We start from the raw sequence: 18,219 nt of genomic DNA, 5'->3' as shown, positions 1-18,219 counted from the left end.
TGATCCGAGTCTCTGTCTAGAAATGTTCTTTTTTTGTTTGTTTGTTTGCTTTGCAATGCAATCTGGAATTATAAAGACAATATGCTGACATATCCAAACTCCTTTTGATCTAGTCATGCCTAGTACTGATGACAATGACCAGCAGGACAGATTTAAGCATGAGTAGATAAGCCTGCCCAGAATCTTGCATGTATATTTGACAATTGAGGTCATTGTTACTGCAGCTTTATTGTTACAGGAAGCACAAGCAGATATATTAAGGCCAGCTTGCATATGGCTACAGGAGCTGCAATCATATGAGTGTAAGTCAGACACCCTGTCTAAAGTAGCATGAAGTAAGAGTAGCTGGGTCCCTCATAGTTAGTAACTTTTACAATGGAATACTCATGTGCTGGAAAACAAAAACTGCTTCTGCCTGACTCAGAAACACTGCTAAATTATATCAATCACTACTTCTGAATAACATTGTTTTCTGTGGTTTAGGACTGACTTAAACAGATGTTAAACAATACTTTCTGTTGAACCCACCTATAAAGCCAGGTGCACAGAAACAAAGATAGCCATCAAATATGTCTTTACAGATGCTGGAGGCTCCACATGGTTGTGACAGGCAGGCAGTAATATTTGCTTCACAAAACTGACCACTAAAACCTGATGAAAAATAAAGCAGAAGACATAAAGACTTTAGTATGACATTTAGTACAAAAAAACAGGCAAGTGAGAGATAAATTTTGCTAAGTACTTTTATATTCTTTTATTTCAAAAGTTTGTTTAGAATAGAGAAAAATACCACTTCCTTTGAAAGCTTGCTTCATATATAAACCAATTCTAAATTAAACAAAAGAACTGTACGATAAAGCCATACTAGAAATGATTAAAATCACTTATGATACAAAAGGCCTTGAAGAGAATTTGACAGAATGACAATTTTCCAAAATAGTTTAATACACATATTTCTAGTTTTACTGAAATAGTGGTAAGCGCACTGTTGATGAATGCTTTCTCATTTTTAATGTAGCACTCTGTACTGTCTTTAAGAAAAAGTGAAAAAAGAAAATTATCCTAATAAGAAACCTAATTTTGTGAAACACTGAATGTCCTAGTTTCTTGTTGAGGGCTACATAGGCACAATGTTTAAAAAAGAAAACCAAAGATAAAATTTGAATCAAAATTTTACACTTAGGGTATTGGCACATCGGCAATGGCATTAGAGTTTCGGAAGCCATCATCCAGGAAGAAAATCAGAGATGGCTGAGAGATGACAGCATCTTTATTTTAGAGTGTACTCAATAAATAGTTGAAAGTTAATATACTCTTTCACTGAAAAATGTTTTCAATTATAGATAATTTTAAAGTAGTTGATATAAATCAATTAAAATATCAAGCATTATGTGTGGAGCTAGGATCCAAGTGCTTGTTATAAATGCCAAATTTCAAACTTCAGACATTTTTGTTGTAATTTATGTCAGAAAAAAATAATCTGTGAATAAAAGAAGTGTAAGGTTTTCTGTTTTTTTATTAACAGAACACTGAAAAAGTTTCTAAAGATTTTTAGATTCTTGCAAAAATAATACCTCAGCAAAGATCAAAAGAGACGGGACCTATTTATTATAATTTAACAATTATAGCATAAAAAGCCACTAAAGACTTAAACCAGGGATTTGGTTCAGTGAGCTAAATATAATTAATTCAAATGTCTTGCAAGCTTGGATACTAAGTCTGGTTGAAAACCTGAACTTCACATTTCATTTAAAAATAGATTTATGATTGAATGTCCTGCTTCAGTAGCATAGGTTTTGCAAGACAAGATTCTAGTGTGCCAGTGAGTTGCCATGTATCTACCCTTGAGTTCATCAACATTTTACACAACAATGAGAAAAAGAGAGAATCTTTGGTCAAAGGCATTCAAACAAATCTGTATTCCTACAGTATACTGTGGTAGCCTAAAATCTCAAAATAACCTTTTTTAAAAAAAAATAATAATAAATAGTAAGTGCAGATGCAGAGGAATCATATAATCATAGAATGGTTTGGCTTGGAAGGAACATTAAAGATCACCTAGTTCTACCCCCCTGCCATGGACAGGGACACGCCCCCCAGACCAGGTTGCCCAAAGCCCTATCTAACCTGGCCTTGAGGTCCTCCAGGGATGGGGCATATACAGCTTCTCTGGACAACCTTTTCCAGTGTCTCACCACCTTCAGAGTAAGAACTTCTTCCTAATATCTAATGTAAGTCTATCCTCTTTTAGTTTAAAGCCATTACTCCTTGTCTTGTCAATACACCCCCAGATGAAGAGTCCCTCCCCAGCTTTCCTGTAGGCCCCCTTTAGGTACATGGAAGGCCACGAGAAGGTCTCCCCGGATTCTTCTCTTCCAGGCTAAACAGCCCCAGCTCTCAGCCTGTCTTCATAGGAGAGGTGCTCCAGCCCCTTGATCATTTCTGTAGCCCTCCTCTGGACTTGCCCTAATAGGTCCATTTCCTTCTTGTGCTGGACATGTCCCAGGGCTGAACACAATGCTCCAAGTGGGGTCTCACAAGAGCAGAGCAGAGGGTGAGAATCACCTGCCTTGACCTGCTGGCCACGCTTCTTTTGATGAAGCCTGGGATAAGGTTGGCTTTCTGGGCTACAAGTACACATTGCCAGCTCATATCAAGCTTCTCATCAACCAGCACCTCAAGGTCCTTCTCATCAGGACTGATTTCAATCCATTCTCCACCCAGCCTGTATTTTGTAATAAATTATTAGAAAATTTTAGAAGTTCTTTCTCGCTTGGGCCTAGTTTAGTGTAGTCTTCAAATTAAAACATATATAAACCATGTCCTTAGGGCACTACTGAAGAGCTCCCAGTCTAGAAGAATTTTTAGTTGTTGAACAGCTGGTTAGATGAAGTAAGACAGCAATTTCTGACCATCAGGGTAAATTGCTGAATCATACTGCACTTTAGAAATCCTGGCTTGTATAACAAGCCTTTGAGGCATAAATACAAGACAATTCATATTAAGACTGTCCTACACTTTCAGTCATTTTGATTTTTAAATCAATAGATGCAGAAAGGTGTCTTCAAGCTATGTTTCTGCTCTATCCAAAACACCAGCTGTGCAATGTCCTCATAAAGCTGAAATTTTCCTCCCTGTTGATCGCTATTAAAAATTTAAGCATCTCTCTCACTTTTGCCTTTGTAAATAAATGTTAACGTCTGCTTATTGAAGTACTACATAAAGCATAGAAATTAAGATAAAGAAGTAAAATTGAAACATTAATCAGTAATGGTAATAGTTATGTACAGATACATGCACAACTGTTGTATGTGGTTAAGTGAGATTGACATCAAATTGGAGACAATGTAGAAAAGCTAATGTGTTTTCTTTTACTTGACAAATTAAATATTCATAATAACGTTAAAGATTGGAAAAAAAGGATCATAACCTATGTATGCTTTCATTTCTGTGTTTTGAATCCATTAGCAGTGTTGCTGCATTGACAAATATATCTGAAGTTAATATACCAAGTTCAAAAACAAGGAAGGGGTGATGGTTTCAGGGCCAAATTTTAATATTAAAAATATGGTTTTGTATAAAGTTTTCAGCAAAACAGATTCAGTAGTATTACTTAGGAATATACTATCTCCTATCAAAAGAAATAAGTGTCTTTTTCTAATAGTTTCTCAAAAGAAACTTCATGAATTTAGACAATGGAAATTTAGCAGCAACCTATTTAAAACATATATTTTTTTCAGATAAGCTACTTTTACATTCTTCAGACCTTTCTTTATGACAAACCCAAATGTCTCATGACAAAAGTGATTTTTAGCAGTCAGACTATGACATGTAAACTCTCTGGGGAGATCGCTGCATTGTGATCCATTCTGACATAGTCCAGACACGTTTACTAGAATTTCACTACATGGTTCCTTATATTCTGGATGGCAGGTACATCTGAAGCTGTTAGCTGGAACCTCATATTAAGGGTTATTGTCAGGGCCAGCAGGATTTGATGTGCATTCATTCACTCTTATTGAACAAGTATTACTTATGGTGAAAAAATTTTATGGTTACGACTAAAATTATACTGGGGAAAAAAAAATAAACAGACTGGCAGGGACAAATGTCAGAATTTATTTAATTATTTAAAACCCAAACAATGTTTTCACTGTTACACACTAATGGGTTGCTAATTTCACTTTACTTACAGTCTTACACTGGATATTAATAACATAAAAGCCATTTTATTTATTTATTTATTTATTGAGATGGAAGTGATTGATACTGTTTTGTCATGCAATACCTATCATAATTTTGTTGGGGTCCTGTAGAATTTCAAATATAAAAATGGTACATGTTGCAAAAATTATACAAAATGTAAAAAGTTCATAACTAATTTTAGCATAGGTGAACAAAATAGAGAAGTAATAAAAAGGAAAAATCACCTCTGTATGGAAAACAGAAAAAAAATGCTGCCGTTACCTCAGAAAATACAACAGTAATGTACTATGATCATCTGCACTAATAAATACATGTTATTGTTTTGTTGGAGTAACCAGTCACAGCTATAAAAGACACAGTGTAAGATGTAATTTCCTCTGCTTTATCCCTCTTGCATATATGGTTTCTGGAACTCAGAGATCAAAAACCACTAAGTAATTCTCAGTAAAGACTGTGAGAACTTCAGTTAGGTTTCTGTAACATAACATAATTCCTCTCTAAAAAATGTAGAAACTTCATATTCCGAAATTAAAGAGATTGAGAAATGATGCATATGTGACTTTGAGAAGGCTTTTGCTCTCTTTGAAGACTGCTCATTATCACAAGCAGACTTTTGATTTTACAACAGCTACAATCTTGGAAGTGGTACTCAGTTCCTGTGAGAAGTTCAGGTATCATTTCATTTCCCAGTTTGGCTCAGGGACAAGCCAAAACTTGTGTTTATGTACACATAAAGGAAAGTTAAAACACCTTGTAAGAATACATTTTTATGAGTATTTGGGGTGTTTGTACATCAATTTCTTACCTAAGTATTCCATTCCTTGGATAAATAGATAAATATTCTAAGGAAAAATAATTTCAACAGATTTACAATTCTATATCATTAAAATCACAGTCATAGAATCATTTATGTTGGAAAAGACCTCCAAGCTCATCAAGTCCAACTGTTAACATAGCAATGCCAAGTTTACCATTAAACCACTAAACCACATAAGCACCACATCTACATGTCTTTTCAATACCTCCAAGGGTGGTGACTCAGCTGCTTCCCTGGGCAGCCTGTTCCAATACTTCACAAACCTTTTGGTGAAGATTTCTTTTCTTGACACATCCAATCTAGACCTCCCTTGGCACAACTTGAGGCCATTTCCTTTTGTCTTATCATTTGGTGCTTCGGAGAAGAGACCAATCCCCACCTAGGTACAACCTTCTTCAAGGTGGTGGTAGAGAGCAATGAGGTCTCTCCTAAACCTCATTTTTCTCTAGGCTAAACAACCCCAGCTCCCTCAGACACTCCTTGCAAGACTTGTTCTCTAGACCCTTCGTTGGCTTTGTTGTGCTTCTCTGGACATGTTCTAGCATCTCACTATCCTTCTTGTAGTGAGGGGCCCCAAAGTGAACACATTATTTAAGGTGCAGCCTCACCAGAGCTGAGTACAGGGGGACAATCACTGCCCTAGTCTTTCTGGCACATTGTTTCTGATACAAGCCAGGATGCTGTTGGCCTTCTTGGCCACCTGAGCACGCTGCTGGCTCATATTCACCTGGCTAGTGACCAATACCCCCAGATTATTTTCTGCTGGCAAAAAATAATTATCCCAGTTTATTTTCACATGGCAGAAGGTTTGAAGTGAAGTGTTTCAACAGTTTTAAATCTTTTTAAAAGGTTTCTTGAGTAAGTAGTAAGTTAAAAAATAATTTTTGTAGACCAATAGTAATTTTTATTCCATCTTTTCTGATGAAGTTACATTTTATCAGATATTCCTCAAAAAGCTTTACTGGCAGCTGAAAAAATCATCACTACAGATTGCTTTAAATTTAATATAACAATTTTCTGATGGGAAGACTGAAAAAATATTTTTATAGCACAAACTAATATACATCATTTAAGATTAATTTAATCTGGAGACGAATCTTGGATAGAAGTCCACCTTCTGCTGATCATTCATTCCCTTTAGTATCAAAAAATACATCTACATATACCATAAACCATGTGACAATGATGTCAAGATGACATATTCCTCACAGGCAACAACCAGAGATTCCATCTAGGCATCAGATACAGAAATTGTGACTTTTTTGCCTCAGTCCTTACTAGCAAGAGCTCTAGCCACATAGCCTAGGCCTTAGAAGGAGAAGGCAGGGACTGGAAGAATGATGAACCACACACTGTAGGAGAAGACAAGGTTTGAGACTAGCTAAGGAACCCAAGGTGCACAAGTCCATGGGACCCGATGAGATACATCCATGGGTCCATAGGGAACTGTCAGATATAGTTGCTAAGCCACAATCCATCATATTTGAGAAGTCATGGCAGTCTAGTGAAAGTTCCCACTGGAAGAGGGGAAACATGACTCCCATTTTTAAGAAGGAAAAAAATGTAGAGCTGGGGAACTAGAGGACAGTCAGTCTCACCTTTGTGCCTGCCAAGATCATGGAGCAGATCCTCCTGGAAACTATGCTAAGGTACATGGAAAATAAGGAGGTGATTGATGACAGCTAACAAGGCTTCACTAAGGGCAGATTGTGCCTGACAAATCTGGTGGCCTTCTATGATGATGTTATAACATTGCTGGATAGGGGAAGAGCAACTGACATCATTTATGTGGACTTGTGCAAAACATTTGACACTGTCCCTCATGATATCCTTGTCTGTAAATTGGAGAGACATGGATTTGATGGATGGACCACTCAGTGGGTAAGGAATTGGCTGGATGGTTGCACTCAAAGAGCCTGTGGGAACTTCACAAAGTTCAATGAGGCTGAGTGCAAGGTCCTGTACATGGGCTGGGAAAATCCCAAGCACAAATACAGGCTGGGTGGAGAATGGATTGAAATCAGCCCTGATGAGAAGAACCTGGGGGAGTTGGTTCTTCACTCTTGAGAAATCCATGTTACTTAATGACCGATTGTTATCCTTTTGCTATTTTCAAGTGCTAAAAATGCAGTTCATTTTCACATCTTGTCTATTTTTTTTATAAGAATTTAAGTTAAACCTGACAGCTCGTGTTCACCTCTGTTCGTATCTACTCTTCTGTTATTTGACCTATCCACAAGAACAAAGCACTGAAATTGCTCAGAATCTTTTCTAAGTAGCATGCTGGAGTTCTGGCTAAACAGACCTTCAAAGTATACATTTTTATCTAAGTGTTTTCTAGGTTATTCTTTTTTTTCTTATGTTTAAAGATCTTTATTGTGGACTGTTCAACTGTTCACTGTGACTTTTTTTTTTTTTTTCAACATCCCTTCTGTATAAAAACTTTATACAGAAAAGTATTTATACAGTTTTTCTGTATAAAGTTTTTATACAGAAGGGATGTTGAAAATTTCTTGGCATTTCATTTCAAATATGATACGTCAACAACTTAGTCTCTTTTTCTAGGAAAACCTTTTTGATCTCTTATAAAGAATTGCCCAAGTATCAGATGTAGATTTCCTCCCATCATTTTTTATTTTCAGGTTACTTTGTTTCTTCTTGGATATAGAGCAAAACAGAAGAACAAGAGTTAATTATCTAGAAGTTTCTTTCAAGAGATGTGACTCCATAAACTTTGCTGTTAGTGATCTTCAAATTTATCTATAAATCTCTGACCTTTCTGTTACTCTTTCTCTTTATTCTCCCCTGTCTAGAATTTCTTTCTGATAGTCAGGGCTAATGAGTGCCTCCCTTACCTCTCTCGTAGCAGCCCGACTTGAATGACTTTTTCTACTGCTTTGGACAAACTTAAGCCATAAAATTTAATAAGATGTAAGAGAACCATTGTTCTCTCTCTATATATTTTTTTTTAATCCCCTCCCCCCCTCTAACCAGGGTAGAAGGACACAAGGCCAAATACAGCTTCCAGTACTCTAGGAACATTTTTGTCAGTTCCAGTAAAAGATGGATTAGACCTAGAGAAAAAAGGATTAAGTAAGAACAGAGGTGTACTCTATAGATCTTACAGAAATACACCAGAAGACTTACAGCTATTACAACAGAAGTTTGATTACTGTAGCACAGCAGGCAACTCCAGTTTCTCTTTTATTTACACTAAAGTCACAGAATAAGATTTTATTCTGACTGTGCTTGCTGCCTTGGAATGTGTCAGACTATATCTTATCATTTTATGGTATGATGTATTAGAACAGGACCTAATGCTATTTTACAGCTGGAGAATAACATAGATGAAGAAGAAAAGGAGAAAGAAAAACCTTATGAAATAATAGCAGTTATCCATTTCCATTTTACAAGATGGACTTCAAAGAGGTCAGTGTTTGTGGCTTTGTTTGGAAGTATGACAAGACATACTTAGAAGGCAATGTATATCACTGTACATATCTTGTTTCTTATTAGCAATAGGTAATTTATTACCCTTTCCTAGCTTATCTGTTCTAATAATTTATATTAAAACGTCAGACGTTTATACATTCCTTTGTGTATAAGAAAAAAATGAGACTAAGAAGTTGCCTAACAGTAATAGCCTTGATCTTTCTATATAATTTTATATTGCATTGTCATAGATAAGTGTAAAATATCACTTCACAAAAATTCAGCAGATAAAGAAAGAATTCTTGAGTCATACTCCTCTCTTCTGCCCATAAAGGAGTGACTGTACATGCTACTTTGGTATTTTTTAAAACAAATTATGTGTAACAAGACCAAAATAAATATTACAGGCATTTTCTTCCAAATAAGGCAAAATGCATGCTGAAAACCTTAAATATAAATTTGCATATCCAGACAATTTTTAAAGGTCTTTAAGGATGCTGTCTGATTTTTAGTAATTTTTCTCCCCCTGTGAATATTATCTAAACAAGTATAGCAGGTACCTTGTCTGGAATCAAAAATCAGTTAGAATCAGGGAAGAAAGAACACTGCTAATAGGTCAGTATATTACAGTTAGTTTCAACTTCTAAACCAATGACATATTTTAAACAAAAAACATAGTTCACAGATTAATAATCTAGAACTAAAAAACATAAAATCATACAGCTCAAATGTTCTTGGGTGTATCAGAAAATAAAGAAACTAAACATCTTGATTGTCATGTGATTTAAAGCACCTATAGTGAGATTAACTCAAATTAAAATTATGTTGCTCCAGAAAGCAGAGCCAGAGCTATAACACTTCTTTAAAAAAAAAAAAAAAAAATGAAAAAAAAAGAGGAAATTCAAAAAATATTAAGTTATTAATTAATTAATTAATTAATTTTCAGAATGCTTGTTTTGCAAAAGCGTATTTCTTAGGGAACTTTTTTTTTTTTTTAGTCTTTATTATTTATTTATTTATTCTCACTGATAGCTTACAGGTAGCTTACAGGAAGATTTCTGCCTGTCTAGAATTGAAACAAAAGTCCATCATCTCTTTCATCTTGCTTCAATGCTGATATATGCAATAATCATGTTTCAGTAGAATATATAGGTGGTGACTTAAATATATATATATTTTTTCTGTTTTGTTCTTTGGTCCTTTTGACAGAATTTATCTATAATTGTTCGCTTCTATTACTTACTTTTAGTGATAAATCTTAGGTATCCAGCACCTGTTCCCTATTGCTAGTCTGCTACCTTAATGTCTATCATCATCAAAAACTTGTGTCTATTGTGCTGAACTATTTCTTTCTGAAAATAATAGGAATAGTGTTTCAAGCAAAAAGAATTAAAATTTAATGAATGGAAATAAAGTACTCGATTAATTCGAACAAGCTCTTCCTTAAAACCAGTAAAGGAGACTGATAGAGAAATTTTAATTTTTGTATGTGTTTACCCTCAAAGCTTATATTTATTTGACAGATCTAAATAAGTTCCAAACACTTAATATTTATTAGAAATAAACATCTGTGAATTTCAAGAGAAATACAGTATATGTGCTGAACTATGTTTTCTATAGAAAAGCAAATATAGTAATTATAATAGTAATAATTAATGTATATTTTCTAACTTTTGATAATTACACAAAATGTAACTTATCTTAATATCTTTGGAAAAAAAAATCAGCAAAATACGAACCTTCCTGTAAAATCAGCACAGGCAGTGGGCAGTGACTGTCTCCCATCAGTCACATCTTGGACACATTGCCTGCCTTTCAGAATTCATGTATCAAAAACAAGGAGACAAGAGGATGAGCTGCCCCCCATAGTGTGATTTGACACTCAATTAAATTAAGAACTCTTCAAAGTAATATTCTTATCTTAGAAACAAATTAGATTTATAACAGAAGCTAAGTCTTTAAATGGTTTCTGAAGTGCAATATATAGTTGGGTATACATTTCCTCAAGTGTGTAAATTTTTTATTTTTAAGTAAAATTCAAGAAGACAAAAAGGCAAATAAAAACAAAAATCCGTTAGCCTGCTATTCATGACATTCATAGTATTAAGGTTAGCAAACAATAAATAAAGTTTTGCTTTTGAACTATTGTTTTTAGAATTGACAATAAACAACCTCTTTGACAAAGAAAAAGCATGTAAACATTACCTTTCATCCATCGTATATATTCTAGTTTATCTTTTGTAACTATGAAAGACAATAGTTATAAGATCCAAATATGATCCTTTATTTCTCACCAGATAAGTACACCATTTGATACCAGAAAAGAGGTAGGTTATCAAAGAACATAAAGCAACAGCTATAGACTTTGCTAAGCCTGGTCAGGCAATTCTGTTAGCTGGAAACGTCAAGATTTTTATACAACATTTATATTTATACAACTGTTACTTAAATGTTAATTACTTTTCAGTATATTACAGGAACAGAAGGACAAGATTAGTTTGACAGTGAATTGTTGAATAAGGAAGTTATTTTAGAGAAGGGTCGGAAAGAGTAAAGACAGAGCAAAAATACAAATGAAGAATTAAAGAAGTGTATAGAAATGTCTAAGGAAAAGATTAAATGCCATCCAAAATACAAAATGTTAATATTGCTAAATAATGGCAATAGAACTAAGACCATTTTAGTTTTGTCCATATAAATACACTCCAGATTTTTTTTCAAATAGTAGATTGCAAACAACATAACAGAACATAACTCCAAAACCTTTACATCCCTGATTATAAATTTGAATATATTCAGACACATGTTGGACAAATCTCTTTTTAGTTAGATACCTACTTTCCAGAGAGAGAAGTTTTGGAGCACACAACTCTCAAACATATCAATCAGACATATAAAATCTATGTTTAGTAGATGCAACATAGTAACTACAGAAAAAGTCTGTAGTTTGATTATCACCTTATCTGCTTTGCAAATAGCATGATTTTAAGCATATTGACTAAAATTTTAGGTGTCTATAGCTATGTTCTGGAAAAGGATGTCTAAATATAAATGTTTTTGTATTTCTAATAACAGAAACAGAAGAAAATAGAGAGTATCCAGAGACTGTCAACACAAAAGGCTGGGCAGAGCAACAATCAGACTAAAATTCAAGCTTCAGAAATCTGTAATATGAAGAAATCTGACCAAAAAAAAAAAAAAAAAAAAAAGATGACATAAAACATGAATGTTGGCATGTGAATTTATTTCAAGGGACAATGCCTCATCCCATGCACATACATGCATACACATATTTCCTTTTCATGGTAAGGGGAAAGTATGAGTGCTCCTGCTTAATGAAAATTGCTTCATTTCTCATCATCATGGAATATCTAAGTGAAATGTATACATTACTGGCTTCATTTTTCTTTAAGGAAGTGTCTTGTATAGCTGTTTTGGCGTTGCCCAAGGTAGGTTTTGAAAGGTAGATTGAATTGGAGTATTATAATTTAAAAATACTTATAACATTGATTGTTTGCCTTCTTCTGGCTAGCTATGCCTGACTTCTGGCTAGCTATGCCTGACAATGTAGAAGAGAAATGAGGAATTATTCATTATTCTTCTAGTCACTGTCTGCTTGGAGCTGACGTGACAGAAATGAAAACTTTCATGTACTTGCCTCTACATGGTGACTAAAATAGGCAGATTTACACTAAGTAATGCATCCAATTTAATTTGAGCTTTGTTTTTTTCACAAATTGGTTGCTTTATGTTTATTTATTTATAGTTTGTTTGTTTTTTCTTTCTTCCTCTGAAATGGGGAACAAAGTTTATTATCTCCAAGGTATGCCTTGAAGATGAGCTAAAAACTTTTGAAGATATGAAGCTTGGTGTAATATAAGCACCATCTTTAAGATTAATTTTAAAACATATGTGGCCAAACAATCAATGTGGTGCATGAGTAGTTACTCTCTGCAGTCTTAGAACAGTAGAGATATCAACATATGGGTAGTAAAATATGATTTTTTTTTTAAATAGAAAATTATAATTGTCTGTACTGCTACACATTTTCTATAGCATGCAATACTTTGCAGATAGTTTTTCATAGTGAAGCTTCTCATAAACAGCCGGAGTGCTCTTCCTCATTTTCTGAGAAATTAATTAGTGTTTTATCTTACTCCTTTATTTTTCTCACCAATGACAGTAGTCTAAATAAGCCTAGATACCCTTATACATGTAGTCAGTTGTCTATGCAGTTATTTTTGTATGATTACCCTTCCATTTATCATTATGGAGGTTTTGTCCTGTGCTGATCTTGTTCTAAACAAGCATATGGCGATGAAACATGTCTATTTTCTATAAAAATGCTTGGTTTTAATGACATCTGTGCATACCATTGACAAAAGGATCACACAGTGAAGAATGAGAGTGTGACAGATTCCATTTATAGGGTACATTAGTCAGAAGCTCACTGTCATACTTTTTTTTTTTTTTCAGTAGAAGACTCAAAGCTTCAATGGAATAAACAATGGAGCTTGTTTACTATTGGGCTATCTATTATCCAATACAAGCAATGCATAAATCTTCTAATTCCTCTGGTAAATGCTGGGAGTTAGGAATCTGGATCTTCTACAGCTCAGGTTCTTCTTGCCCACAGAAATTATATGCATGCATCCAAAACCTGAGGTTTTTCACATTTGAAAGGGAATTAAGTGACTTTCAAGAAATGATTCATTGGTTTACCTAATAAACCTTAGCTTTCTGTTTGTTTGTTTCCTTTTTTTTTCCTTTCTTTTTGTTGTCAGGGGTGATCGTATGAATTTCCTGTTATATGTCAATGGCTTCTATTAGCAAGAAACACATAAATATGGTAACATATACGATCAATAAATCAGACAATAAGAAAAATGTAGCGATGCCAAATATAAGAAGCAGCAAATGAAAAATTAATCATCAGTTGAGGAGCAAATCACTTGTAGAAAAGTGTAAACTTGTTGAATTGTGAAATATGTCTGTGAATGTTTGAACAAGTCGTCAAACTGCTTAATATTTAGAGAACAGACATCTTTATTCCATTATGTTACTGCCCGTATAGCAGTTTTAGAAATGAATAGACTCAAGCTGAGGGCTATCATAGAGATTTCTTCACCTGGGGGATTTGTAATAAGTTATTAAAATATTTCTCAAGAGATCACTGTTTCTTGCCTGCTTTTAACAGTAACTCAATGTCTTATTATCTACTTTGAAATAAATAATTTATTTCTATTAGAAAAATGTCGAAATTTTAAGTCATCTCTGTTAGGATTGTAGGCTAGAATTGACATTACAAATGAGCTGCTAATCAATAGAAAAATGTCTTTATTTTTAGCCACATAACTGACAGCACATTTTTGGAAAAAAGGGAGAAAGCCAGCAGCTTTTTCTTGTTCTATTGCAAGAAGTTTTCACTTACCCCTATCATGAAGCACTTACACTGAAAAGGATAGGAACACAGAAGAAAATTGGAAATATAAAAGAGAAAGTAACTTAGTAAAGGCTGTTAGACCTATTAAGTTTGGTTCCTTTTATAACAGTGAGAAATTTGCCATCTTCTTGCCTATTGGTAAATTTACTTTCCCTTCCTTCATCATAGCCTCCCTTAACACCAAATCCTATAAGAGACTTTTTTTTAACGAACTTTGTGAAGTATGTTGCTCGTCTCATTTGCCCTTTCTTAGCTTTTCACTTCCTATTTTCATCACAGTGCTTTCAGCTTCCATGCTTTGCCTTCCCCTACACTTCATTTCATGCTTCTTCATGCTGCCTGTTATATGCTGGTGTATAATGAATGTTTTGCATTCCTTGGTTCCCTTATCATTTTACTTCCTTTCTTATCTTTTGTAGAAACTGTCTGTAATTAAAAGGGATATCTATTGCAAGAAATGTTAATAATTCTGGCTTATTTTATCTTTTTAACTTACAAAATTAAGCATATTTCAGTATTCAAGCACAAAAGGTCACCAAATGATTATCTGTATAACAAGAACACAATGAAATCTCACCTGAGTAGAAATTGCAGTTTTGTTTCCTGTCATACATTTATGTCCTCTTTTTAACGAGTAATAAAGGTTAGGTTTAAAAATTAAAATCCTACTATGGTTTTGGGATCAATATCTAACAGAAGGTACAGGTATCATGGAACCTGACAAAAACTTTGAATACATAGTTACCACTATGAATTCATGGATTACATGATCACTTCAGAAATGACTTGCTGTGTTTTTAACAACATTTTTGATCACTAAATCTTGAGAGCATATTTTTCTTTAAATGAAACTTACACGTTAAGGTTTGTCTAACAATTTTAAACAACTTAAAACATGTATGGAAACTTAAAAGTATGAGAATTCAAGTGTGAAAACTTAAACCTTACTGTATTGTCACCTTGTTCTTTCAGTGAAAATAATGAAAATAACAATTGATGCATACATTTTGATAATTGATGCATACATTTTGAAATATGATTTACAGGTATTACATATACCATGCAATAGCATTTTAATTGCCCATTCTGTATATGACTTAAAAGCAGAATAATGTTGTATTACAAAATTGTTAAATACCTCTTATATTGTGAACGTAAAGTGGGAAAACTGATGTTGTCCTTGTTGACCTGACATTTATAACTCTTCATTTTGTAAGCAGCAGGCAGCAATTTCAATCCAATTCCTTACAACTGAATGGCCAAACTAAATACATAAATAAGAAAAAACTAAAGTGTTAGAATTAATTTATATAATTTTATCTGTGTTCTTAAGAAAAGTACAGGCTGTGCAAAAAAAAAGTTTGAGTCTATCTAACTGTTAGCAAATCTACAACCTGTCACTTGATCCCTAGAACTGTCTTTAAAGAATGGTATGATTTATTGAAGTGTGCCCTCCACTAAGTTTATGGAAAATAAGAGTTATTTAGAAAGTATAATAAGTATCAGGATAATCTCCTTTGATAAAAAAATATTCTCAAATAATGTAGGATGAGATTCTGTACATGTGCATGTATATAAATATGTGTGTATAGGTGTGCATATCTGTTGCTAAATATACATATGAGAAATAGAAGAGGCAATGAAGAAACTGAGGGAACAGCACAAAATTGTGCCAGGGACAGACATTCACACTGGACATTAGGAGGAAAGTCTTTACTATGAGGGTAGTCAAACACTGGAACAGGCTTCCTAGAGAGGCAATTGATGCCCCATGCCTGTCAGTGCTCAATAGGTATTTCGATAATGCCCTCAATAATATATTTTAATTTTTGGTTAAAGGATCAGGCAGTTGGACTAGATGATCTTTGAAGGTCCCTTTCAACAGAACTATTCTATTCTATTCTATTCTATTCTATTCTATTCTATTCTATTCTATTCTATTCTATTCTATTCTATTCTATTCTATTCTATTTCTATTCTATTCTATTCTAGTTTATGGATTGCTTATAAATAACACTGATGACTCTGTCTAGAAGGGCACATTTATTTATTCTTACTCTGTAAAAGTAGCATTTAAATTAAAGCCAAAAAAACTCATCTTCTTTTTCAGGTTTATTTTAAATGTATTGTGGGTTACTAGCTTTTATTACGTGTCAGAAATCTAACTGGATTAAATACATCCATCCCGAATATCTAGCTTTTTATGAACCACTTTGGTATAATGTAACTATTTCAAATTACAGATTGTACAAAGTTAAACAAAATCAGAAGACAAACAGCTGAGAGAGAAAATTTAAACTGAGAAATATAAATGGCAACAATCAATCTTTTGAGAAATGTCAGTAGATACTTAAAAAATAGAATACATACAATTAAACCATATGTGTAGATAAAATAGTCTTAAAAATAGCGAACAAGTATAACACTGGGTAAGTTCATAAATTTTTTTATTTTTAGGAAGTTGCAGAATAATGATAAAGGAGCCTAACTATCAGAAAACAAACAAACAAACAAACAAACAAAAGCAGAAATATGGGACAAAACAAACAGAAAGAGCAGAAAGAGATGTAAAGGAAGTTTAAAAGTATAAAAGCAAACTTAGAGTGGTGGGTTGACCAAAGCTGGCAGCTAAGTCCCGCACTCGATTGCTCTCTTTCTTTCCCTCAGCAGGGTCGGGGAGAGGACTGGAAGTACTGAAGTGGTTAAAACTGATGAATCCAGATAAAGACAGTTTAATAAGTGAAGGAAAAAATAAAACAAAACAAGTGATGCAAAGGCTGTCAGTCACCATCTCCCACCAGCAGACCCATGCCTAGCCAGTCTCTGGGTAATGACTACTTTGTGAAACTGCCCTTGTCCCAATTTTGCTGCTGAGCACAACATCATATGGTATGGAATATCACTTTGGTCAGCTGTCCTGGCTGTGTCCCCTCCTTGAACATCCCCAGCCTCCTTGCTGCCAAGGCAGAGAAGGCCTTGACACTGTGCAAGCATTGCTCAGCAATAGCAAAAGCACAGGCGTGTTATAAACACTTTTGGTCACACATAAAAAGCAGATAAAAAAGTGTTTTATATGTGTATCAACCAGACCAAGTACCTTGAGCCAATCAATGGGAGGAATGCCCATTAATGACTCATATTTTTTTAATCTTTCTTTTTGAGTGTTTCTTCTCTGGTGAGGAATAATTTACAGACTATTTTTAAATTATTCCTGCTTAATTCTGAATAATGGTGGTCTTTTCATTTCGTTTCGTTTCGTTTCTTTTTGTTTCGTTTTAGAGGTAAAAAGAAGTGATAATACTGAAGGTGAAAATAGGTAATTTTTTCACATTTTCAGGATCCAAGCCTGTTGTACAGCAATATGTTTGTTCTGCACAGGAAGGATGGGTTACACATTTGCTGTTCCAGATTCTGTCCTAGTTCCCCATATAGGACAATTTTGCTTAGCCTGGTTATCATCTTTGCTCCACCCGTCTCTTAGGTTGAAGCTAGGATTGATCAGCATGCTTCTATTTTATTACCATAATTAATCATCTGACATTTTTGCTGAGGCATGCAGAAAATTCTAGCAACCACCCTAATATAGTGATGTCTGAATTTCTTGAGACCATGATTTATTCAACATATTATTTAATACATCTTAGAAAGCTAAAATAAATGGCACTCTTTCCTGTGCCATGCTTAAACAATGTGGTGGTTAACGTAAGTATTACAGGGGTGAAAGGAAGAGAGGAAGGACAGGTTAATCATTACATTGCAGAACTGAAAATGAAAGAATAGACCAGCAAGATTATTTTTCCTACTTCCCTCCTTTGCAAATACTTTGGAATATTTGCAAATTTTATTCTTGCATTGAGTGTACCTGGAAAGGTTTTGGTAGTGGGAAGCTACAGGCCTCTGTGAGCAGAGCCCAGCAGCTGCCCCATGTCAGAGCAGAGCCAGCTCTAGCTGGCTCCAAAAGGGACCTGCTGCTGGCCAGAGCCAAACCAGGGAGTGACGCTGGGTGGGCCTCTGGGAGAGCAGACTGAAGAAAGGGGAAAAAAACTGCTGTGCAACAGCAACTGGGAGAGAGGGGTGTGAACCAGCACTGCAGGCCCCAAGGTCAGTGCAGCAGGAGGGCAGGAGGTGCTCCATGCATGCAGCAGCAGTTCCCCTGCGGCCTGTGGAGAGACCTTGGTGGAGCAGGCTGTCCCCCTGCAGCCCATGGGTCCCACATGGAGCAGATCTCCATGCTGCAGCCCTCCTGCGAAGGTGCCCCCGGTGGAGCAGGTGGATGTGGCCTGGAGGAGGCTGCGGCCCATGGAGAGCGGGGGCAGGAGCA

General features: G+C 34.8%; 1 protein-coding gene across 1 annotated transcript in view; it reads right to left on the bottom strand.

Annotated features, from left to right (window-relative positions):
- EYS (eyes shut homolog) overlaps positions 1-18,219 on the bottom strand; it is a gene marked incomplete at both ends in the record, with an annotated part of 718,966 nt that overhangs the window by 578,418 nt on the left and 122,329 nt on the right. Inside the window, one exon of the mRNA XM_084285295.1 lies at positions 529-651. Coding sequence (XP_084141421.1) covers positions 529-651 — 123 coding nt within the window. The remainder of the gene's footprint in view (positions 1-528; positions 652-18,219) is intronic.

This window comes from Netta rufina (assembly GCF_964035555.1).
Source record: "Netta rufina genome assembly, chromosome: 3".
Lineage (NCBI taxonomy): Eukaryota > Metazoa > Chordata > Aves > Anseriformes > Anatidae > Netta > Netta rufina.
Note: the sequence above shows the minus strand (reverse complement) of the source record. Positions and strands in the feature narration are given on the sequence as shown.